This window comes from Piliocolobus tephrosceles, chromosome 1 (assembly GCF_002776525.5).
Source record: "Piliocolobus tephrosceles isolate RC106 chromosome 1, ASM277652v3, whole genome shotgun sequence".
Lineage (NCBI taxonomy): Eukaryota > Metazoa > Chordata > Mammalia > Primates > Cercopithecidae > Piliocolobus > Piliocolobus tephrosceles.
In genome coordinates, this window is record NC_045434.1 from 6,795,987 (window position 1) to 6,822,131 (window position 26,145).

At 39.2% G+C, this 26,145-nt stretch overlaps 1 protein-coding gene across 2 annotated transcripts in view; it reads right to left on the bottom strand.

Moving 5' to 3' along the window:
- The window catches only part of WDR64 (WD repeat domain 64), a 153,027-nt gene that overhangs the window by 38,618 nt on the left and 88,264 nt on the right, over positions 1–26,145 (bottom strand). For both annotated transcript variants that reach the window (XM_031935422.1, XM_023216182.2), the window contains 3 exons: positions 24,127–24,250; positions 18,979–19,154; positions 11,240–11,416 (listed from right to left, as the gene is read on the bottom strand). In XM_031935422.1, the coding sequence (XP_031791282.1) occupies positions 11,240–11,416; positions 18,979–19,154; positions 24,127–24,250 (477 nt within the window). The remainder of the gene's footprint in view (positions 1–11,239; positions 11,417–18,978; positions 19,155–24,126; positions 24,251–26,145) is intronic.

Here is a 26,145-nt window from a genome sequence, read left to right on the forward strand (position 1 = left end):
AAATTCACTGTCTTTTCACTACCCTCTAGAAACTGCCTATCTGAGCCAAGCTAACTCCTGAGAGTTCTTTAGCTATAATTTGGCAATTATCCTCTTCAAAAACCTTCCCCTCTCCCCAGCACTCCAGGATCTCTGCTGTACTTCTGTAGTGCAGGTACTATACCTCATTAATCTTGGCATTCCCAGGGCTAAGAACAGTGCGTGATACGTGGCAGGTATTCAATAAAAAGTGCTTCCTAAATAAAAGAGTTTTAGGGAGAGAATTTCCATGCACAATCAAATTTTTTTTCCTAAGTGACTTTTGCAAACTTTTCTTTGAGACCGAGTCTCACTCTGTTGCCCAGGCGGGAGTGCAGTGGCACGATCTCAGCTCACTACATCCTCCACCTTCCGGGTTCAAGTGATTCTCGTGCCTCAGCCTCCCCAGTAGCTAGTTTCACAGGCACGCACCACCACACCCAGCTAACTTTTGTATTTTCAGTAGAGATGGGGTTTCACCATGCTGGCCAGGCTGGTCTCGAACTCCTGACCTCAAGTTGTCTGCCCACCTTGGCCTCCCAAAGTGCTGGGATTACAGGTGCGAGCCACCGTGCCTGGCTGACTTTTGCAAACTTTCAATCTATAATTTTAAAGTCTGTTGCAAAAAGGAAGTGCTATAATGATAATTATGATAAGTACAAAAAATAAAGGTTTCAAAATTGGAGATAATTTACATTTACATTAAAAGTCCAAAAGGCACTTTATTGTGCTTCAGTAGTTTATTTTATAATTTATCACAATAGTTTTTCTTTTTTTTTGTTTTAAGCAATCATTTTTGGTACCTATACAATTATTTGCTAACTGCCTGGTTCTGACTCACTATAGAGGCATCTTCTTTCTATTTGTATTAGCTATAAGTAAGATTTCATATATCAAATACATATAATTGAACCTAGTGTTTCCAATGATATGTAGAGTTGAAAAGGGAAGTAGGCTAGACTTTCTCTATAAGGACATGCATTTTGTTCTGTCTTTTGTGCCCATTACATGATAACGTTATTATGACATAGTCACTGTATATATTGATTTCAAAGGGCTTTTAGCTAAGAATAAAACCTACTTATCATTTAAACTAGCAGTGAATGACATTCAAATTGCAGTTCCAAACTGACATTTGTTTCAATATGAGGAAAGCTAATACAATTTCTCTCCATTCTATGATAAAATAATTGTTTCCAAATTCCATAAAACCAGCTGTATTCTTCTTCTTTTTTTTTTTTTTGCAAGGAAGCTTTATGGTTAATAATAATAAAAAGGAAATAAATTATATTATGGTTGTTTTGCTAAGGTCAGGGAGAAAAAAACTGAAGGCTTTTCTCAGTTGCTCCGGCTGTAACTTGCAGTTTTCTTCCATTCTTGAGTGACCACTTATCTCTCTAAAAGCTGAAAAGTGCAAATGGTTTGATTAGAGTACTCTAATATTAGAGTAAATCAATAAAGTTAATGAAGATCCTCATTAAAAAAACAATTGGTTTAAATTTTTATAGGAACAAAAAGGTATAGTTTTCTTGTTCTCCATTCTTCAGCCTCAAACATATGCCTAAACACTTCATCCCTCAGACATGCACACATGCGCCTGCCTTGTTGAGGAGGTGTAAGCATATCACAAAAATAGCTTTCTGAAGAGATGTTAAATTAAGTTATTGAATTCAACATATACAGCTACTTTACTTAGAAAAAAAAAGATTCCTTTCAAAATATTACTGCTCATTGAAAATGCATCCGGGAGCTCTGATGGAGATGTACAATGTGAATGTTGTTTTCATGCTGGTGAATACAATATTCCTTCTGCAGCCCATGGATCCAGGGGAAATTCTGACTTTCAAGACCTATTATTTAGGAAATACATTTTGTAAGGCTATAGCTGCCGTAGATAGTGATTCCTATGATGAATCTGGTTGCTCAAAGTAAATTGAAAACTTTCCAGAAAGAATTCACCATTCTAGATGCCATTAAGAACATTTGTGATTCATGGGAGGAGGTCAAAATAGCAACATGAACAGGAATTTGGAAGAAAAGGATTCTAACCCTCAAAGATACTTGGAAGGGTTCAAGACTTCAGTGGAGGAAGTAACTGAAGATGTGGTAGAAATAGGAAGAGAACTAGAATTAGGAGTGAGGCCTAACTTGCTGCAATCTCGTGATAAAACTTGAATGGATGAGGAGTTGCTTCTCGTGGATGAGCAAAGAAAGTTGTTTCTTGAGATGGAATCTGCTCCTGATGAAGATACTGTGAACATTGCTGAAATGACAACAAAGGACTTAGATGACTGGGCAGGGGCAGGGTTTAAGAGAATTGACACCAATTTTGAAAGAAATTTTACTGTGGGTAAAATGCTATCAAACAGCATCACATGCTACTGAGAAATTTTTCCTGAAAGGAAAAGGCAATCCATGTGGCAACTTCATTGCTGTTTTATTTTTAAAAATTGCCACAGCCACCCCAGCCTTCAGCAACCACCTCCCTGATAAGCCCGGATCTATCAACATTGAGTCAAGACCCTCTGCCAGCAAAAAGATTAGGACTTGCTGAAGGTTTAGATGATTATTAGCAATTTTTAGCAATAAAGTATTTTAAAGTATATACATTTTTTAGGCATAATGCTATTGCATACATAATAGACTACAGTATAGTATAAATATAACTTTTTTTTTTTTTTTTGATACGGAGTCTTGCTCTGTCGCCCAGGCTGGAGTGCAGTGGCACGATCTTGGCTCGCTACAAGCCCCACCTCCTGGGTTCCCGCCATTCTCCTGCCTCAGCCTCCCGAGTAGCTGGGACTACAGGCGCCCGCCACCGCGCCAGGTTAATTTTTTGTATGTTTAGTAGAGATGGAGTTTCACCGGGTTAGCCAGGATGGTCTCAATCTCCTGACCTCATGATCCTCCCGCCTCGGCCTCCCAGAGTGCTGGGATTACAGGCGTGAGCCACCATGCCCGGCCAACTTTTTGTTTTTTGTTTTTTGTTTTTTTTTTTTGAGACAAGAGACTCGCTCTGTCACCCAGGCTGGAGTGCAATGGCGCGACCTCGGCTCACTGCAACCTCCATCTCCCGGGTTCAAGTCATTCTCCTGCCACAGCCTCCTGAGTAGCTGGGATTACAGGCACATGTCACCATGCCCAGCTAATTTTTGTATTTTTAGTAGAGATGAGGTTTCACCATGTTGGCCAGGCTGGTCTCGAACTCCTGACCTCAAGTGATCACGCCCGCCTCAGCCTCCGAAAATGCTAGGATTACAGGCATGAGCCACCACACCTGGCCTAAATATAACTTTTATGTGTGCACTGGGAAACCCACAATTTCTTGCTCTGCGATATTTGCTTTATTGTCATGATCTGGAACTGAACCATCAATATTTCCCAGTCGTACCTGTTGTTATTAACATTTCTTGGTCACAAACACTTCAAGAATCTAAAAAAAAAAAAAAAAAAGCAAAAGCTACAGTTGAATACTACTGAGGCATAAAACTGAGTGAGCTACTGATTCATGCAGCAACATAGACAAATCTCAAAAGCATTATGCTAAATGAACAAAACCTTAAATGTATACTATATTACTCCACTATGTGACATTCTAGAATAGGAAAAAACAAATATTTGGTGAAAAACATTAGAACAGTGTTTGCCTTTGGGTAAAGAGCAGATATTGAATAGGCAGAGACATGAAGGAACTTTCTGGGGTGATGATGAAGTTCTTTATCTTGCTGGGGGTTCTGGTTGTTTATGTTTCTCTTCAAATTCATTGAATAGCGGCTTCAATTTTGTGCATTTTATTTTATGTACATTTTACTAAAAGCAAAACCATGAACAGTGAACTCTAGTTAATGATGCATACACTGAAGTGTTTAGGGGTGATATGTATCAATGCCTTTGGCTTACTTTGAAATATATTTTTAAAATAAGATGGATATAAGGGTGAGTAGAAGATGAACTGATGAATAAATATATGATAAAGCAAAGATCGCAAAATGTTAACAGTAAAATTCAAGTGAATGAATATATGGATGTCCGCTGTAAATTTTTCAACTTTTCTAATGTCTAGAAATTTTCATAATAAAATGTTGAGAAAGAAAACGCTGTGACCCTTGCACTCTTCAGAAAAAAAAGTTTTGCATACAATTTCGGAGGCTTTTTAGACCCCCAAAGTCTACCCATGGACAGAGAGCCAGTGGATTGCAGGTTAAAAACTCTGGGTATATAACTTTTGAAGCTCTATCACTAAGAACTTATCAGGGGCAAGTACTTTAATATTCCTTTATTATGAGAAATTAAGGCTGGCTATTTTAAGACTAATTACAATTTTGGAATTCAGAGAATATCCTGAAAAAAAATATTCTGATGATATACTTTCCTTGTTTGAGTTTTAAAATAACCATTAAAAAAAAAAAAAAAAAAACTACAACAAAACAGGTGCCTTTACAGTTGACCAAGTGATGCTGCTAGAGCAAGAAGGGAAGCTTTAAAAAAAAAAGCCTATAAAAAGAGAAAGCTGGAATTTTATTAACTGACCCTGAAAAATCTAGTTAAAATCTTATGGTGTAAAAATGATCAAATTAGTAATTGGCTAGAAAGTGACCGACCATTTTGTGATGTTTTTGGTATCACAAACTTGTCCTTCTTAAAATCTCAGAGAATTTAAAAGAGCTGCCTATTTTTAGAGAGACGAGTTATTTTTAGATAGATAGATGTGTTTTTTTAATTATTATTTTTATTATTTTTATTTTTTTTTGAGACGGAGTCTTACTCTGTGGCCAGGCTAGAGTGCAGTGGTGTGATCTCAGCTCACTGCAACCTCCTCCTCCTGGGTTCAAGCGATTCTCCTGCCTCAGCCTCCCGAGTAGCTGGGACTATAGGCACGCGCCACCATGCCCAGCTAATTTTTGTTTTTTTGCTAGATATGGGGTTTCATCATATTGGCCAGGATGGTCTCGATCTCTTGACCTCATGATCCACCTGCCTCAGCCTCCCAAGTGCTGTGATTACAGGTGTGAGCCACTGCATCAGCCTATTTTTAGATAGATGAATGGATTACCTGAACAAAGCCTGACGAAGACTTATGATTATATCCAAGAAGTAGTTCCTGATAACCAGAAACCTCATCTACACCCAACTTCCCAGAACTTAGCATTGCCATGGCAAAGAAGGCCATACACAAAATAAAAACACTAATAAGAAACTGGAAAAAATATGTGGAACTTACATCACGAAGGACAAATATCCATAATATATCTTCCTAATTATTTATATATACATATATGTATATATTCCTAATGTATCTAATATACAAAAAGCTTTTAAAACATTAGAAGGAAAAGAACAACAACCTGGATAGAAAAATTAACAAAAGATATGAACAAATAGTCCATATGTGTATTAAAAAGATGTTCCCCTCATGATAAGATAAATGCAAATTAAAATATACCAAATTGTATTTTAACAAGAAGGCTAAGTTTGGGGCTGTATTAAAAGGTCACAGAATGGTTGTTCATTATTTTCTGGCCAATTATTATTTCACTATTTTTACATCATGTAATTTTAACTAGGTTTTTCAATGTCAGTTAAAATTCCAGCTTTCTCTTTTCATAGGTTTTTATCTTTTTAAAAACACTTCTCATTTTGCTCTCACTTGTTCAAGTATAAAGGCACTTGTTTTGATTTCTCATCTAGATTTGAAAAAGTTCCAAAGTTTGACTATAATCTACACTGTTGGCAAGACTGTGGGGAAATAGGCAGTCTCACATATTAGGGGCAATGCAGAGCTCTGTAACTTCTGTGGAGGGGAGTTTGGTAATGTCTAGGAAGATTATATTAGCATTTACTTTTTGACCTAGCAACCCAATCCCTCTTCTTGAATCTATCCCAAAGACACACTGTCAACAATAGAAACCAACTCTCTCTCTCTCTCTCTGTATATATATATATATATAAAATCATAAAGTATATATCTATTTCATAAAGTATATATATACTTTAATTTGCATTTATCTTATAATGAGTGGAGCATCTTGCTAGTACACGTATGGACTATTTCTTCATATCTTTTGTCAATTTTCTATCTAGGTTCTTTTCCTTCTAATGTTTTAAAAGTTTGTTGTATATTAGATATATTAGAAATACATATCTATGTACACATAGATATGTATATATAGATAATTAGGAAGATATATTATGGATATTAGTCCTTTGTGATATAAGTTCCACATATTTTTTCCAGTTTCTTATTAGTGTTTTCATTTTGTGTGTGGCCTTTTTTGCCATGGCAATGCTAAGTTCTGGGAATCTGGGTGTAGATGAGGTTTCTGGTTATCAGGAACTACTTCTTGGAAATAATCATATATATTTCCATATATATATATTTTATATATATATATATGGCTATTTGTTGCAGCACTACTTTTAATTGGAAAAGATTAAAAACAACCCAAATGCCTACCTACAGGGGACTAGTTGAATAAACAATGGTACATCCATTCACATGAAATACTTAACCCCATCGTCTCAGCCCAAAATCTCCTTAAGCTGATAAACAACTTCAGCAAAGTCTCGGGATACAAAATCAATGTGCAAAAATCACAAGCATTCTTATACACCAATAACAGACAAACAGAGAGCCAAACCATGAATGAACTCTCATTCACCATTGCTTCAAAGAGAATAAAATATCTAGGAATCCAACTTACAAGGGATGTGAAGGACCTCTTCAAGGAGAACTACAAACCACTGCTCAATGCAATAAAAGAGGACACAAACAAATGGAAGAACATTCCATGCTCATGGATAGGAAGAATCAATATCGTGAAAATGGCCATACTGCCCAAGGTAATTTATAGATTCAATACCATCCCCATTAAGCTACCAATGACTTTCTTCACAGAATTGGAAAAAACTACTTTAAAGTTCATATGGAACCAAAAAGAGCCCACATTGCTAAGACAATCCTAAGTCAAAAGAACAAAGCTGGAGGCATCACACTCCCTGACTTCAAACTATACTAAAAGGTGACAGTAACCAAAACAGCATGGTACTGGTACCAAAATAGAGATATAGACCAGTGGAACAGAACAGAGCCCTCAGAAGTATTACCACACATCTACAACCATCTGATCTTTGATAAACCTGACAAAAACAAGAAATGGGGAAAAGATTCCCTATTTAATAAGTGGTACTGGGAAAACTGGCTAGCCGTAAGTAGAAAGCTAAAACTGGATCCCTTCCTTACTCCTTATGCAAAAATTAATTCAAGATGGATTAGAGACTTAAATGTTAGACCTAAAAACCATAAAAACCCTAGAAGAAAACCTAGGCAATACCATTCAGGATATAGGCATGGGCAAGGACTTCATGTCTAAAACACCAAAAGCAATAGCAACAGAAGTCCAAAATTGACAAATGGGATCTAATTAAACTAAAGAGCTTCTGCACAGCAAAGGAAACTACCATCAGAGTGAACAGGCAACCTACAGAATGGGAGAAAATTTTTGCAATCTACTCATCTGACAAAGGGCTAATACCCAGAACCTACAAAGAACTCAAACAAATTTACAGGAAAAAAACAAACAACCCCATCAAAAAGTGGACAAAGGATATGAACAGACAATTCTCAAAGGACGACATTTATGCAGCCAACAGACACATGAAAAAATGCTCATCATCACTAGCCATCAGAGAAATGCAAATCAAAACCACAATGAGATACCATCTCACACCAGTTAGAATGGCAATCATTAAAAAGTCAGGAAACAACAGGTGCTGGAGAGGATGTGGAGAAATAGGAACACTTTTACACTGTTGGTGGGACTGTAAACTAGTTCAACCATTGTGGAAGACAGTGTGGCGATTCCTCAAGGATCTAGAACTAGAAATACCATTTGACCCAGCCATCCCATTACTGGGTATATACCCAAAAGATTATAAATCATGCTGCTATAAAGACACCTGCACATGTATGTTTATTTCAGCACTATTCACAATAGCAAAGACGTGGAATCAACCCAAATGTCCATCAATGACAGACTGGATTAAGAAAATGTTGCACATATACACCACGGAATACTATGCAGCCATAAAAAAGGATGAGTTTGTGTCCTTTGTAGGGACATGGATGCAGCTGGAAACCATCATTCTCAGCAAACTATCGCAAGAACAGAAAACCAAACACCGCATGTTGTCACTCATAGGTGGGAATTGAACAATGAGATCACCTGGACACAGGAAGGGGAACATCACACACCAGGGCCTATTGTGGGGTGGGGGAGTGGGGAGGGATAGCATTAGGAGATACACCTAATGTAAATGACGAGTTAATGGGTGCAGCACACCAACATGGCACACGTATACATATGTAACAAACCTGCACGTTGTGCACATGTACCCTAGACTATAAAGTATAATAAAAAAACGTAAAGAAAAATGAGTATGTGTACACCCATGTTCATGGCAACATTGCTATTAATAGCAAAAAAGTGAAAGCAACCCAGGTATTCAATGATGGATGAATGGGTAAACAGCATGTGTTCTATGCATACAATGGAATAACGTTCAGCCTTTAAAAGGAAGGACGCTGTGACATATGCTACACATAGACAAACCTTGAGGACATCATGCTAAGTGAAATGAACCAGTCACAAAGGACGAATACCATATGTTTCTGCTTATATAATATACCCAGTGTAAGTTAATCCATAGAGATGGAAATTAGAATGCTGATTGTTAGGAGCTGGAGGGAAGGGGAAATAGGGGGTTATTGTTTAATAAACAGAGTTTCAGTTTTGCAAGATGAAAGCGTCTGGAGATGGCTGGGTGATGAAGGTTGCACAACAATGTGAATGTATTTAATGTCGCTAACGGTACACCTAAAAATAGTCTAAGTGGTAAATATTACTTTGCGTGTATTTTACCACAATTTAAAAAAAAAGGAAGATGAAGATCTCTATGTATGGTTTATAATGGTCTTAAATAGATTATTAAATAAAGCAGGGAATACAGGGATGTAAAGAGTATTCTTTCATTTGCTTAAGAAGGTGGAGAGGGAACCAAGTATTTGATTATATTTTTTAAAAACAGCATGGAAACATAAACCAAAAACTTAAAAAGTTAACTATAGGTTAAGGAGAGAACAAGGTGGAAAAGACAGGAATACAATAGACTTTGTTTTGTAGCTCAGAATAGAACTTGTTTTGTAATTTGATCTTAGAAGTATTGGAATGTTTTACATAACAATAAAACAAAACTGAATTTTAAAAATGCAATACATTTGAAAAATGAAGCAAACTTAACCATATATAGAGTTGGTGGTACAAGGAATTATTTTAAGCAATTTTAAAGCAGAGTAATTTGACAGTACATTCCACATGCTATACACCCTAAGGACAAAAAGAACTGCAAAAAAAGCAAGATTCTGAGCTGTGTCAGGTATCATGTTCCTAGAAATTTTATTGTTTTCTGAAACTAGAATATAATGTAATGTACAATGATAACATATAAAATGACATAAAGAACCTGTATATTATGTAGAAGAATACATTATATAAATAATAGCATAAAGCAAATAAGTAATGATGCTTATATCATTAGAAATCAAAATTTTCTGAGAGAAAGATATAAAATAAAATGAAATTAGTAAAAGCCATATAACCTTACATTTGAATTGGGAATATCAGTGCAAAATAGTAGTGCATTTTCCCTTAATGTGTTTTCTTAGCTGTCTATTGAAAAAGTCTAAAAATAAGAACGAACCTAGTGGCAGTGGGCAGCTCTAGAACCCAGGCTGTGGTTTTTTAAAATACTATTTCTCACTGAAAAGAAGTAGAATATATTGGAGAAATAGTGGATTTTAGATCTGGAAAGAAATGTACAAGATGAGCCTGGATCATCTTGTCATACCTGGAAGCTATCCAGAGCTTGGGAGGTCACATCAGAGGAACTCAGGAGCCTGCAGAGGCTCCAGCCAGTTTCAGATGGGACAGTTTGGGCATCAATAATGATAATAACAAATTAAATGGACTGAAACACATCAAGAACATTTAAATTTGTGAGTCAATAATGATACTAAATAAACAAAATTCACGGACCACCTTTGGAAGATGCTAGGAAACCTGTTCACTTTAAAACTGATAAATATAAGGAGCAAAACATCAATTAGTTTGCTTTTCTATATAAACCATACCTCAGTGTAACCAAATATTTGATAAAGGAGAGGTTTTCTTTAAAGACACGTTCCAGTAGTAAATGAAGCAGAAAGGCAGCGTGGCAACTTTGAATGAAAATAATAGACCTAGGTAATGATCATCAATGACTGCTAAGATACAAAGAAAAAGACAACTGGTCATTATGAGAATCTTGATGGAATACAGGACAGCGCCTATGAAGGAGTCTTGCTTAAAAAAAAAAAAAAAAATTCCATGTTGTTGTCAATTAAGCCACCAGATTAACGACCAGATTGCAGGAAGTATAGCAGAATTTCTTAAATAACACCACGAGGGTGCAATCAGCAAAATCTAGAAAGTGGAAAACTGTGGCGTCAACTGTCCAGTTTCTTCAGGACATAAATTGCAAGGAGAGAGAAAAAAAAGATATTTAACAGATTTTTCCAACCAAATGCAACAAATAGACCTTGTTTGGATCTTGCTTGTTGAAACCCATTATAAGAAAGAAATTATAAGGATATCTGGAAAATTTGAACACTGAATGAATATGTGATGAGATTAACAACTTCTTACAAATTATTTTTAATATATTTTAGAAAATAATGGTATTATTTTTGAAATAGTCATTATTGTTTAGACATATATACTGAAATATAAAGGGATGAAATGACATAATGTTTGAGATTTACCTCAGAATCCATTGGTGGGCCAGACATGGTGTGTTATGCCTATAATCCCAGCGTTTTGGGGGGCTGAGGCAGGAGGGACACTTGAGCCCAGGTGTTGGGGTCTACAGTGAACTATGATCATACCACTGCACTTTAGCATGGGCAACAGAGCAGGATCCGGTCTCAAAAAAAAAAAAAAAATCCATTGGTAGTGGTCATGGTGAAGAGCTGGGAATAAAGAATAAGTTTGGCCATACACAGAACATTTTTGAAGCTGAGCGATAACACATAGAAGCTCTTTTTATTATTTTCTGTACCTTTATATATGTTTGTAAATTTCCATAACAAAAAGCAAAAGTTAAAAAGAAACCAAGAGAGGAAACTTACATTAGGAGGTTGAGAAACATTCCTCTCAACTATTAACTCGACATCTGGGAAAGGAATAGCCATGTTCCTGTCTCTAGTAGACATTCTCAGATGCACAGCATGTTTCCCATCTTGTAGGAAAGGCACAACATCGGGCAGCTCCCAGATCACCATGAGGTAAATATCGTCTTCCTTACCCTTTAATAGAAATCCAGTGAGTACATGAAAAGTTCAATTAATTATTTTATTTTGAACTGTTTTAAACAGATAGAGAAAATAGAACCTACACTGATGTATCCACCATCTAGCTTTACCAAATCTTCAGCCCCATCTGTTCCTTGCTTTTTAATATAATTCCTCTTTCTTCCCTCCATAGAGTAACCAGTAATGTGAATATAATGTTAGCCATGAAAGTTTTAATATTTCTACATATACATACATATAGGTTCTGCATATATATGATAGTGCTTTCAAACTTTAAGCCATTTTATGAATGCTGTCCAACTATATGGATTCTTCTTCAACTTCCTTATTTCACTCAATAGGATGCTTTTGAGATTTATACAAGTTATTTCATGGAACTCCAGTTTATTTATTTTAAACTGCTTTATCATATTATATAAACATACTACAATATATTTATCCATTCCCCTATTGACGGATGTTCAGAGTGCCAATTTGGTACTGCTTTCCCTTACAGACAGGCGGCAGTTTCTACAGCATATATCTGGGGTAAAATTACCTAACTATAAGATATGCACATCTTCAAGTTTACTAGCTATCACCAAACCACTTCTCTAGGTAGTGTTTAGCTATGTTGACTCTCACCAGGAGTAGATGAGAGTTCCCCTTTCTTCCTATTCTTGCTAACACTTGGTATTATTTGATTTTCTTAATGTTTTGTCTGATGAGTATGAAATGGGACATTTTAAAACTAATTTTTAATACCCTTTCAAATAGGAAGACAGGAAGTCAAATTGTCTCTATTTGTAGATGACACGATTGTATATTTAGAAAACCCCATGGTCTCAGCCCAAAATCTCCTTAAGCTGATAAGCAACTTCAGCAAAGTCTCAGGATACAAAATAAATGTTAAAAAATCACAAACATTCCTATACACCAACAACAGACAAACAGAGAACCAAATCATGAGTGAAGTCCCATTCACAATTACTACAAAGAGAATAAAATACCTAGGAATACAACTTACAAGGGATATGAAGGACCTCTTCAAGGAGAACTACAAACCACTGCTCAAGGAAATAAGAGAGGACACAAACAAATGGAAAAACATTCCATGCTCATGGATAGGAAGATCAATATTCTGAAAATGGCCTTACTAACCAAAGTAATTTATAGATTCAATGCTATCCCCATCAAGCTACCATTGACTTTCTTCACAGAATTAGAAACAACCACTTTAGATTTCATATGGAACCAAAAAGAGTCCATACAGTCATGACAATGCTAAGCAAAAAGAACAAAGCTGGAGGCATCACTCTTCCTGACTTTGAACTACACTACAAGGCTACAGTAACCAAAACAGCATGGTACTGGTACCAAAACAGACATGTAGACCAATTGATTAGAGCAGAGGCCTCAGAAATAATGCCACACATCTACAACCATCTGAGCTTTGACAAACCTGACAAAAACAAGCAATGGGGAAATGATTCACTATTTAATAAGTGGTGTTGGGAAAACTGGCTAGCCTTATATGCAGAAAACTGAAACTGGACCCCTTCCTTACACCTTATACAAAATTAACTCAAGATGGATTAAAGACTTAAATGTAAGACCTAAAACCATAAAAACCCTAGAAGAAAATCTAGGCAATACCATTCAGGAAATAGGCATGGGCAAAGACTTCATGACTAAAACACCAAAAGCAATGGCAACAAAAGCCAAAGTTGACAAATAAGATCTAATTAAACTAAAGAGCTTCTGCACAGCAGAAGAAACTATCAACAGAGTGAACAGGCAACCCACAGAATGGGAGAAAATTTTTGCAATCTATCTGTCTGTCAGAGGGGTAATATGCAGAATCTACAAGGAACTTAAACAAATGTACAAGAAAAAAACAACCCCATTAAAAAGTGGGCAAAGGATATAAACAGACACTTCTCAAAAGAAGACATTTATGCGGCCAACAAACATGAAAAAAAGTTCATCATCACTGGTCATTAGAGAAATTCAAATCAAAACCACAATGAGATACCATCTCATGTCAGTTAGAGTGGCAATCATTAAAAAGTCAGGAAACAACAGATTCTGGAGAGGATGTGGAGAAAGAGGAATGCTTTTACACTGTTGGTGGGAGTGTAAACTAGTTCAACCATTGTGGAAGACAGTGTGGCAATTCCTCAGGGATCTAGAACCAGAAATACCATTTGACCCAGCAATCCTATTATTGGGTATATACCCAAAGTATTATAAATCATTCTACCATAAAGACACATGCACACGTATGTTTACTGCAGCACTATTCACAATAGCAAAGACTTGGAACCAACCCAAATGCCCATCAATGATAGACTGGATAAAGAAACTGTGGCACATACACACCATGGAATACTATGCAGCCATAAAAAAGGATGAGTTCATGTCCTTTGCAGGGAAATGGATGAAGCTGGAAACTATTATTCTCAGCAAACAACACAGGAACAGAAAACCAAATACCACATGTTCTCACTCAAAAGTGGGAGCTGAAAAATGAGAACACATGGACACAGGGAGGGGAACATCACACACCAGGGCCTTTCAGAAGGTGGGGGATAGGGGAGAGATGGCATTAGGAGAAATACCTAATGTAGGTGACGGGTTGATGGGTGCAGCAAACCACCATGGCATGTGTATACCTATGTAACAAACCTGCACGGGCCAGGTGTGGTGGCTCACACCTGTAATCCCAGCACTTTGGGAGGCTAAGATGGGTGGATCACAAGGTCAAGGGATCGAGACTGTCCTGGCCAACATGGTGAAACCCCGTCTCTACTAAAAATACAAAAATTAGCTGGGCTTAGTAGCATGCACTTGTAGTCCCAACTACTCGGGAGGCTGATGTTGCAAGAGGAGAATCACTTGAACCCAGGAGACAGAGGTTGCAATGAGTCATGATCATGCCACTGCACTCCAGCCTGGTGACAGAGTGAGACTCCATCTCAAAAAAAAAAAAAAAAAAAGAAAAGGAAAAGAAAAAAACCTGCACGTTCTGCACATATATCCCAGACCTTTTATAAAGTGTATAAAAACTACTTACCACTATTAAAAAATTTTTTTAAAAAACTATTTTTTAAACATATTAGTTATATTAACCATTAATAATATTTCCCTGACTGTTGTGAGTTGAACATTTTTTCGTGTGTCTGCGAGCCATCTGGATTTCCTTACCTGTCCTTTGTTCATTTTTCTATTGGGCTATTTGTGGGCGGGGAGGGGTTTCTGCAGTTTGGGGGGTTCTTTACATATCCTGGTTTCTAACCCTTCTTCAGTTAGCTGGAGTGCAGTGGTCTTTTCATTGTCTGTGACTTGTCTTTTCATTTTGTTTTTTAAAACCAGCTTTTATTTTTAATTTGAACATAATCATGATACCTTTGCCATATCCCATCTGTGGATGTGGTATATCTCTCTATTTATTCAGATTCTTTTCACATCCTTTAAGATTTATTTCCACAAAACTTTTGCATAGTTCTTGCTATGTTTATTTTGGGTACCTTATACTTTTGTTTGCTATTGTGATGTGATCATTTATTCCACCTGTGCTATGTTTATGTTTTCTTTCGTGAGTGTGTAGTGACAGTGCCTTGCTCTGTCGCCCAGTCTAGAGTGTAGTGGTGCTATTTTGGCTCACTGCAATCTCTGCCTCCCAGGCTCAGGTGATCCTCCCACCTCAGCCTCCCAAGTAGGTGGGACTACAGGCACGCACCACTACATCCAGCTAATTTTTGTATTTTTTATAGAGATGGGGTTTTGCCATATTGGCCAGGATAGTCTTGAACTCCTGGCCTCAAGCAATCTGCCTGCCTTGGCCTTACAAACTACTGAGATTACAGGCGTGAGCCACTGTGCTGGGCCATATTTGTATTTTATAACTGGTTATTATTGATGAGAGGCCATTAATTTTTAATTTTTGAATTGTTATATGGGAATAAAAGTCAAAATTTTAAGGTCAGTCATTTTGCTTGCAGAACAGGACTCTTTCTATGTTGAAGAGCAGTTATGGAAAAGTGGAGAGAATATTGGCCTAGGAGTGAAGACAGCTGGTTTCTAGTCTTAGTTCTTATAGGACCTCGGGCAAGGTACATACCTTCTTTGGCCCTATTTTTCTTTGGCCCTAATTTTCTTATTTGCAAAATTAGGACTTTAGCTAGTTGATGGATAAAAGTCCTTCCATTTTTTAAACTTTGATTTTAGGTGTTGCCCTAAGGCCTCTGTTATTTCATATCCATGTTAATTTAAAAGTATGGGCTAATAGTACTCCTGCGTACTGGTGGAGTCTTTGTTTAGAGTTTGTGCCATTGTGGGACAGAAGGAATGAATCTCTGCAGTATCTCAAGAGTGACCAGGTATTTACACTGAGTAATCGCTTAGTTAGATTTATGTGCCTACCTGGTGGTATGAGTTAGTGACAGTGGTTTAGTTTTTTTGTGTCTTTTTGAGGCAGTCTTGCTCTGTCGCCCAGACTGGAGTGCAGTGGTGCAATCATGGCTCACTGTAGCCTTGACTTCCCAGGATCGAGCAATCCTCCCACCTCAGCTCCCTAAGTAGCTGAGACTACAGGTGTGTGACACCATGCCTGGCTAATTTTTATATTTTTTTTTGGTAGAGATGGCATCTCACTATGTTGCCCAGGCTGGTCTCAAACTCCTAGCCTCAAGTGATCCTCCTGCCTTGGCCTCCCAAAGTGCTGAGATCACAGGCATGAGCCACCACACCCGGCCCAACAGTGGTTTTTAACAGGCTTAACCTCTTAACCGGTTTCAATAGAATCTCCTATAACAGTGGCTCTCAGACTTTCTGAATTCACAGAGCAGTAGAATTTACAAAACACCTTTTGAAGATTGACCTAGAGTTACTCACATTCAATTTTACTAAGTGAGGACATGAGGGAGAAGGAGATGGGAAACTCTACTAACATTATTTTATGAAAAGAAAGGCTATAGTAATACAAAACAGTAGGAAAGATACAATCTTAAAATTTAAAAGAAGTAAAAGTAGCTTTGTGAAAAGTTACCCTTACTTTCTACATTTCATCTCTACTTGGTAAAATCTTTTATCTTATATTGGAATTGGCTGGTGGGTCTTTAGGAATCAGTTATCTAGGAAAACAGCAGTTCATATAATGCTAAGAGCACTATTATGTTATTGCTTCATAAAGAAAGATCATTTACTTTAAAGGACACACAAATATAGCTATATGAGTAGATCTAAAGTACTGTGGATAAAAGGAAGGTAAGTAAGTGGGTCTTTAGAATTTGAATGATTTTGAGATCAATTAATCATCTTCCTGGAACCCCCCATAGTGCTTTGTTTATTATGTTAGAACAGTAATCTCTCACCAACCTATGGTTTTGTCAACAATGACTTGGGGGCAAATTTCTCTCAAATTTGCCAAAGGTTTCATATAGGCGGAATGTAGCTCTATCCCCTTAAAACTGAGATGATGAGAAGAATCCTTGTTTTCTTCTCTTGTTGTCTATGAAGTTGTATTAATAGGCCAGTCAATTTACAGTCTGCCCTCTTGTTACGTGGCTTAGGAAATCATGCCCAGAATATTCAGCACGGCCATGATTTGTGCCCAGAGCGGGCAGTAGCACAAGCATTTTTCTGAGACTTGAGAAAATAAAACCAAGAACAGAAGTGTAAGAGAGGTATTATATTTAAGCCATTAAGGACTGTTTGAACATTTAAAAGTACGTGATACTTTGGAGACCCTTCGCAGCTCATACAGCTCATAATGCATCAGCAATGTTTCCTGAATAACTGAATGTGATTACTGAAGCAGATTTTGGCTTTTTGGTTTGGTAGGGGGTGGGGGGGGGTTGTTTGCTTTTTTGTTTGTTTGTTTTTGTTTTTAAGGCAGCCGGGAGTCTAGGAAGATAGAGGTTTGGTTTATCTTTCTTCCATTCCACTCTCAGCTCCAACTTCCACGTGTCCACCTTCCAGTTTCTGGTGCAAACAGAGAAGCGGGGTTTGGAATTTAGGGAAAGAAATTTATTATAAAGCTTGTTCCGTTTTTAGCTGGAAAAAAAAAAAATGTCCTGGCTACCCGATTAGTCTGAGGCACTTTGTAAAAACACTCACAACACTTGTAATAGGGGGATCAGTGCAACTCCTATTAAATTATGAATTTCATGGTGAAAGGGAATATCCTTCTGGAACATGGTAAATATTTGGTAAATGGTCATTGAAAAAATGAATGAATGAAAGTATTCTAGAAAATAAGTATGTTAAATCAAATTATTTTATTTCAAATAGGCAGATTTAGTAAATAATAATAATAATTAATAATAATAAATAAGTACACTCTCAACATTATATTATAAAGCTGCCCGCTCCAACATTGGTAAAAGTTCTCCAAATACCGCTCATAAATTTACTGTTGTCTACCTTAGAAGAGGTTCTTTCTTTCTTTATTTTTTTATTCGTTCCATCCTTAATGAGCACCTACTCTGGGCATGGCCAAAAATACAAATATAAATAAGAGAGGTTTTCAGTTCTTACCAAGATCCATCTGCAGGTTCTAAATGCAGAACCAGAATAATCAAAGTAAAAAATGCTACAGTAGAACTAAAAACAATTTTGGTGAGTGAATAGTTCCATGCTACTTGTTGCAGCCCTCAAAAAAGGAGCATTTGTGACAACAGACATTGTCTGGTAGGAAGGGCATCTTGATGAACAATGGCACTTTATAAAGCAAAAATCAACATTTCATTTTGTTTTAGAGTGTATTACTAAGAAATGCCTTTCTACAGTGCCATTTTGGATTGCTCAGACAAGAGAAGAGTATATTACATCAGGGAAGTTTTTTACTCCTTTTTTCCAGTTCTTAGGTCATCAGTCATCTTAAGCTGGTGCTTCATGATTGCTGTGCTATTCAAGACTTTTCTTTTTCTGGTCTTAGCTTTCAGAAGGGGAATAATAAAGGCAGTGAGTCCTTGAGTTTGAGGTGACAGGGTGAGATCCGCTCAATAGCCAGGATAAATGATCCAGTCTTCATTATAAATTTGAAGAGGGCATCAGCATTCCAAGGTGATAATAGAGTCACAGGAAAAATAAATTAGCCTACCTCAATCCTCCCCAAACAGCCCTGGGCAGATTGCATCATTAACCTTAAAATAAACAAAGCGATTTTGGTGGCAAACTGGAAAAGTGACTTGAGCATCCCTGAATGCATTATGGGACAGAGCCTGCCGGAAAGCAGTTCTGCCAGTCAATTATTCCCATATGAGGGTATAAAGCATGTCCGAGGTGGCAGCTGAGTCTAAAGGTAACCTTCCTGACACCCGCCATAGGAGACCCTGACTAACCCTTCGGCGGAAGCCTGATGGGCAGCATGCGGTGACTGGGCAGGGATTCTTTTTTGCTCTTTGCTTGAACCTGGGCAAAGTTAATGAGGAGCATCACAAGAAGGTTGAGGATAAACACTGTCTTCAGCTGGCTACCAAGAGAGGAGTTACATGGGTGGGGATTATCCACTGACTCATTTGATTTTCCCAAAAAGGGCACCTGCAGTACGAATATGAAATGGGATTATAAACCTGGATCATTTTGATAGTCCCGTTGCGCTCCAAGGCCAGGACCAGGTGCTGGTGTTTTTCTTGGGCTTTGAGGAAAACGAGGCGTTGTAGGCAGTGCTCCTCCTCCTTCCAGTCTTTCCCCTCGGGCAACACTTTCATCTCCTGCCCACTGCCAAAGTCCCAGATTCTGACTGTTCCTGAGCATACAGAGAAAAGACTATGTGGGTAAAAGTGACTTAGAGAAAGCTTGGCTTTTTGCTCAGAGAAAATTCATCCGATCGAAAGCTTTCTGCCAACAATTTATCCTATATTTATTCCCTACTCAGATGGGTGAGTCTTCCCAGGCTTGCTGTGCATGAAATTGATTCCTGTATGCCTTGATTTGTCACAGGCCGAAAAAAATAGAAATAAACAGGACTAGGCAACGCCTTGAAATCTACCCTCAGGCTCTCCTACTAAGCTTTTGCTCTTAAGTGAGTCTCTTCTGTTTTTATTCGCCCAACGCTTTTCAGTGTGCTAAACACGCCGTCCCGAACACGGGAATGTTCGCTACCATGCCACAATTATTATTCACAGCGAAAGATCATTCCAGTAATCTATCACATTTCTTAATGTGCTGACATGTTTTAGGACGTTAGCTCTTATTAGATAATAAAAAGTTGGAGGGAATCCCAGTCGGTAAGAATCTGCCAAGCTTGGAGTGGTTTTGTTGGTTACGTGGGAGGAAAGTGAAAGAAAAGTATGGAGTGTTTTTCTTTTCTCTTTTTTTTTTTTTTTTTGAGACGGAGTCTCGCTCTGTCGCCCAGGCTGGAGTGCAGTGGCACAGGGTCTGGGCTCACTGCAAGCTCTGCCTCCTGGGTTCACGCCATTCTCCTGCCTCGGAGTCCCAGCCTCCCGAGTAGCTGGGACTACAGGCACCCGCCACCACGCCTGGCTAATTTTTTTGTGTTTTTAGTAGGGACGGGGTTTCGCTGTGTTAGCCAAGATGGTCTCGATCTCCTGACGTTGTGATCCACCCGCCTCGGCCTCCCAAAGTGCTGGGATTACAGGCAGGAGCCACCATGCCTGACCAAGTGTTCTTCTTACATTTAAAATTATACTTTCTGTTTGAAACCTAATCCTCGATATGATGGTATTTGGAGATGATTACATCATGGGGGTAGAACCCTCATGAATGGGATTAGTGCCTTTATAAATTCAGATCTGCTGTGACTCAGATGAAAAAAGAAAAGTAAGTAATAAAATGGGCCCCAAGGATCTGCCTTACCCCTTTGTCATGTGAGAACACAGTGAGAAGGCACCATCTGTAAACTAGGAGGTGGGCCCTTGCCAGACACCAGATCTGCCAGCACCTTGATCTCGAACTTCCTAGCCTCCAGAACTGAGAGAAATCGATTTCTGTTGTTGAAAAACACCCAGTCCTCCTGCCCTGAGTGGTAAAGCATGTCAAATGGGCTGAGCCCAGGAGGTTTTCCTACCTCCCCTCAAGAGGTAGAGAACAACTTGCTCAGCTCTGTCTCCCTTACAGTAGGTCTTCATCTACAATATCAGCAGGAGGGTTTGCCACCCTTCCCTCAGTGGCTTAGGCATTTGCTTTGTCGGTAAGACGGATGCTGGTGGGACTTTCTGTGGCTCCACAGTGCAGGCTGTTCCTGTCTCCCAGATCTGCACCGTGAGGGAGGCCAGCCCTGTGTGACATGTGACGAGCTGTGTGAGGAGCATGGGAATGGACGCACACTCCTTTGTGTTTCTGGCTTTTAGAAGTGCTGTACTCTCATGCTATCCTATACTCAGATCTCAGCAGTTCTTACAAATCTGACGACATTCTCACCCATCTGAATGCCAGCCCCATTTCCTCCTCATCACTGCCCTAGGTGAGCCAGTAACTGTGTCCTGTCTTTCCCCGGAAGTGCCTGTGTCTTTCCTTCTATTTCAGGCTATTTGCCTGCAACATCGATTCTCGCATAGGTTCAAGAAAAGTTCTGATTTCATAGATCAGCTTGCTTTTTTCTAGATGTCAGTGTGGGCCCAACACTCTTTCCATCTTATTACATACCAAGGAGACACTGTCAGCTCCAATTCTGATAGTGCTTAAAGCATTTTAATTAATCTAATATATGACATTTGAGACCTCAACTAATGTAAAAATTTAAAGATATATGTCAGTGTTTCAGTGTTTGTCAAAATTTGTTAGCTTTCTACATTGTTTTGAACTTTGAAAAATAAAAAGAAACAGAAAGTTGCAAAAATAGTAAAGTCTTGTGTATCTTGTCCTAACTTCCCCCATTGCTTCCAGCCCATGTGACTACGGTATAGTCCTAAAACAAGCAAATTGACGTTAGAAAATCCCATTAACTAGATGACAGACCTTGTCCAGATTTTACCAGTTTTTTACACGCACTCTTGTGTGTATGTGTCTAGTTCTTCACAATTTTACTGTGTGTATAAATTTGCACAACCAATATACAGAAATGTTCCATCAATCCACAGGAACTTTCATGTTAACCTTCATAGTCACCTCAACCCCCGTCATCACTATTTGGTAATCAGTAAGCTGTTTTACTTATCTAAAAGTTTGTCATTTTGAAGACATTTTATTTTGTTATTTCAAGAATGTTATTGGCTGGGCGTGATGGCTCATGCCTGTAATCCCAGTACTTTGGGAGGCCGAAGTGGGCAGATCATTTGAGGTCAGGAGTTCCGAGACCAGCCTGGGCAACATAGCAAAACCCTGTCTCTACTAAAAATACAAAAATTAGCCAGGCATGATGGCAGGCGCCTGTAGCCCCAGCTACTCAGAAGGCTGAGGCAGGAGAATTGCTTGAACCCAGAAGGCAGAGGTTTCAGTCAGCCGAGACCCTGCACCTCTGCATTCCAGCCTAGGCAACAAAGCAAGCCTCCATCTCAAAAAAAAAAAAAAAAGAAAAAAAGAAAAAAAAAAAGAACTGAAATGGATGAGATTGACTTTTGTCTTTTGTTAGTGTCTTTCAGATACATTCAAACTGCTGCAAATATAACTAGTTTGTTTCCTTGTATTACTTGTAATAACTATAGTATTCCACTGTATTGATGTACTGCAGTTTGTCTAACCAGTCATATGTTGAAAAATGGTTTGTTTTTCAGTTTTTGGTTATTATCAATAAATCTGCTATAAACTTTTTTTTTTTAAACACCACCCACTCTATGCCATTCCATTGTAGCAGTTCAAATGGATGGAGATACTTTCTTTATTGTTAACTTCATTCATTTGCTTTGGGGGACCTGGAAGAAGGGGCCAGACGGATGATAGACAGTATAGTTGTGGAATGCCTATTTCTAGGTCATTGCTCAGAGGAGAGAATTCTCTTCTCACGTGGGCTCTTCTAGTGGTCACCTCAGGTTCAGACTCCAGTGAACCACAGGTCTTTTCCTCTCCTCCTTTAACCCCACCCCCTTTCTTATCCCTCAGCTCGAATCCTGCTCGACATCCAGAGTGTTTTCACTGCACTGTTTTCCTTCCCCTACACCAGGTTCTCCCCATCAGCAACACTCACACCCCCAGTATTTCTTGGCCACTAACAACATCATTAAACATTGATTAAATACTCCCTCTATACCCAGCACTGTAGTAGGAGCTGGGGGTATTTAATGAATAATCATAGTGCCCACCCTCAAGGACTCTGTGGCATTATAGGAAAACAGTCACAGAAAGAATTAAAAGACATTATCGTGTTCTCATACATTCCTGGGTTATGCAGAGGCCAGTCTCCTTGTCCAAATTCCCTGCTACTTTGGGACTTGCGCAAATTAGTGATTTAGTGGAGCAGAGAGCAGGGAGGTGTACTCCTCAGCTTTTCCCAGGTGATGGGTTGGTAATGAGAGGAGAACAGTGGCTTGTGGTTTGAACTTCTCTGGGAGTCAGAGAATCTCACTTCCCAGGGTGTCCTGGATCTCTGTCAGTTTAACCAAGAGGGCCTGGCACAGTGGCTCGCTTCTGTAATCCCAGCTACTCGGGAGGCCAAGGAGGGAGGATCACTTGAAGCCAGGAGTTTGAGACCAGCCTGGGCAACACAGTGAGACTCTGACTCCAAATAAATAAACACAATAAAATAAATTTAACATATGTACCTTTGAGAAGGACAAACTCAATATCTGAAAGAATTCTAGGTTCTAGAACTAACAACATAAAATAGAGCTTGCTTGCATATAAACAATACTGTTGTCAGTCATATATTGAATTGCTTAATGCTTCTGCCTGATAATAATTGTGTACATTGCTCAGAATTTCAACAGCTACATTTTATGTCTATGCAGAGTGTGCTTATGGAACAGTTAAGACTGCTTTCTCAAGAACTGGTCCACGTGAAGGGCAGTTGCATTTATTCATACCCCATCGACTCAGTATTCATGATTTTATTTCACATGGTGTTGTCATCTGCTCACACTTAAAAAAGTCAGACTTTCACACATCAAGATGCTCACTCAATTCATCAGTTGGCTTATGCGTGTAGGCCTAGGGTAAATATATTCGGAGTAGTGCATGCAATTGGTCATATGGTCTAGATAGAGCAGTTCTTCCATTTAGTACATAGTGAGTGGGGTGAAAGGCAGGGCAGTCTGTAGCTCTTTAGTTCCTGGAAGTCCTACCAGTGCTGCATAGTGTAAGGCACATCAAACGGCCCACCCCAACCTGGGCCTGGCATCCTCTCAAGTTTGGCATGGCACATGCCCTCAAGAAGGCTAGACATGTGAACAACTCCAATATAGGATTCTAGGGGTAATGTGAAAAAGTTGGCTGGATGTTTTGTCTGGTCCAGAAATCTACTGTCGGTAAAACTATTGTTAGCAGGCACTGAATCCGATGTCTGTCTCTTAGCTGATGGTACCCAAAAGTGGAACGATAGGATGAGTCAGTGCAACACGGATTAGATGAGAAAGACTTCTGCAAACTGTTAAAGCGACTATGTAAATGCAATGTGAGGAATCATTTTTAACATCCATATCAAGACATTGATGCCTGTTAGATAAGGGACTCTACCACTATTCACCCAGGCACAGGAATTTCACTGGCACTCAGACATATTCCAGCCTGCTTCATGCTCTCCTTCTACCCCAAAGAACGAAAGAGTTTTCGGCAGAAATTCTCAGGACACTAAAGCAGAGACGCCACATTCTGGATGTTAGTCTGACCGTTATATGCTCCTGTGGCAAAAAGGAGTCCACTTTCATCGACAGCTGCAGAAGTCACTTCAATATTGAAACCATGAGGGTCTAAAATCTGGTATACCTGGAGCCCAGTCTCGAGTTCCCATACCTATGGGAAAGAACAAAAATATCAAATAATCCCTTGGAATAAGCCCTTCAATTCTCATCAGAATTACACCATATTCACAACAGCCTCGCAGATGGAACTCTGTACATCTAACACATTTCCTAGCACTCTGCCCTGAGTGTTGGGTTGATCAAAGATAGTTCTGAAAGACAAAGTGCGTTTAATAGTTACTATGCTCTCCCGGACTGTGTCTACTGCAAATGGAGGGCTGACAGGCAGGGACTCTATTCCAGGCAGCCCCTGGCCATGGAAGAAGTGGTCAGTTGGTACTGTAAGCCTGAAGCAAGGTTAGAAATGGAACAGTTGCAAGCTCAGCAGACAAAAGAACTACGAACTGGATTTATTCACTGGTGACACTCATCCTAGTTAGCCAGGGATCATGGGACAGGATCTGTGGTTAACAGCATGGGACCTGAGAGAAGAATCCTGAGGAAAGAGCTCGTTGACCTTTCCTAGGAATGTTGTGACTAGAGACATGGGCCCAGCGAGAGAGAGAATGGGAGAGAGAGCACATATACAGAGAGAAAGAGAGAGACAGAGAGAAAGAGACTGACCTCAGAGGAGGCCATCTGTGTAATTAGGATGGGTGTAATCAGAAAATCTAGAGATATGTCAAGACTCAAGAGTCATCATTATCTCACTCTGGAAACACAGTAGAGGCCTTAGACCTGCAGATTTTCTGTCTGAGTCTCTCCTTCATGGAGTTGCCATGCTCAGATGTAAATTGCACTGCCATAACGTGCCAGCACTGAACCGGCAACACAGAATGATTGCACTCTAGGCATTGTGGCAGACAGGACAGCATATACAAAGTGTCAGGGGTGAGAAAGTTCATCTTTCCTCCAGGGAATGGAAAGAAAGCCACTGTAGCTGGGTGAAAGGGGGAGTGTGGAGGGGATGGAGCTGATGAGATAGTCTGGGGGCCAGACAGTGAAGGACCACTTGCCAGGAAGTGGTAGAGCTGGGATTTGAGTGAAGTCAGTCTGGCCCTAGAGTCTGTACTTTCAACTTCTGCGTGTCCCTGGTTATAGATGGGGTTCTTAAGGGAGAAAGAGGAATGTAGGTCATTGCATGAATGGGTCTCGGGTCACCCATCTCCTGGCCTGCAGTGTGATCTCTCTCCAACCAGCCTGGCATGAAAACTCACCTTCATGTATTCCTTTCCACTCTTTTATCCCACACAGGGATGACATTTTCCCCATAAGAGGTGACTGCACGAAATACTGATTGCACGAAAGCAGGACAGGTTTCAGTTTTCGTTTTCCTCTACCTCTCTCTTTAGGCATTACCAGAAATGCACTAATATCATGAACTCAGGAGATTCTCACTTGAGAAAATCTCCAGCAAACGATCACAGAAGTCAGAGACTGAGAGGTAATCTGAAGGGTCCCCAGAGGAATGCTGTCTGCCAGTCTAAACGTCTCCTTCTGGAGAGCATGCATGACATGAGGGGACAAACGCCTGAAGCACACACCCCCAGCCATCACTGCCAGATGACCTCAGTGGTCGTAATGATGGACAGTTAGCATGGCCACAAGCCCTGGCCTCTAGGAAATGCTGTGATGGCCACGTTACAGGAAAGGGGTCCTGATCCAGACTCCCAAGAAGGGGTTCTTGGATCTTACACAAGAAAGAATTCAGGGCAAGTCCACAGAGGAAAGTGAAAGCAAGTTTATGAAAACAGTAAAGGAATAAAGAATGGCTACTCCATAAACAACCCCTTAGGGCTGCTGGTTGTCCATTTTTATGGTTACTTCTTGATGATATGCTAAACAAGGGGTGAATTATTCATGCCTCCCCTGTTTAGACAATATAGGGTAACTTCCCGATGTTGCCATGACGTTTGTAAACTGTCATGACGCTGGTGGGAGTGTAGC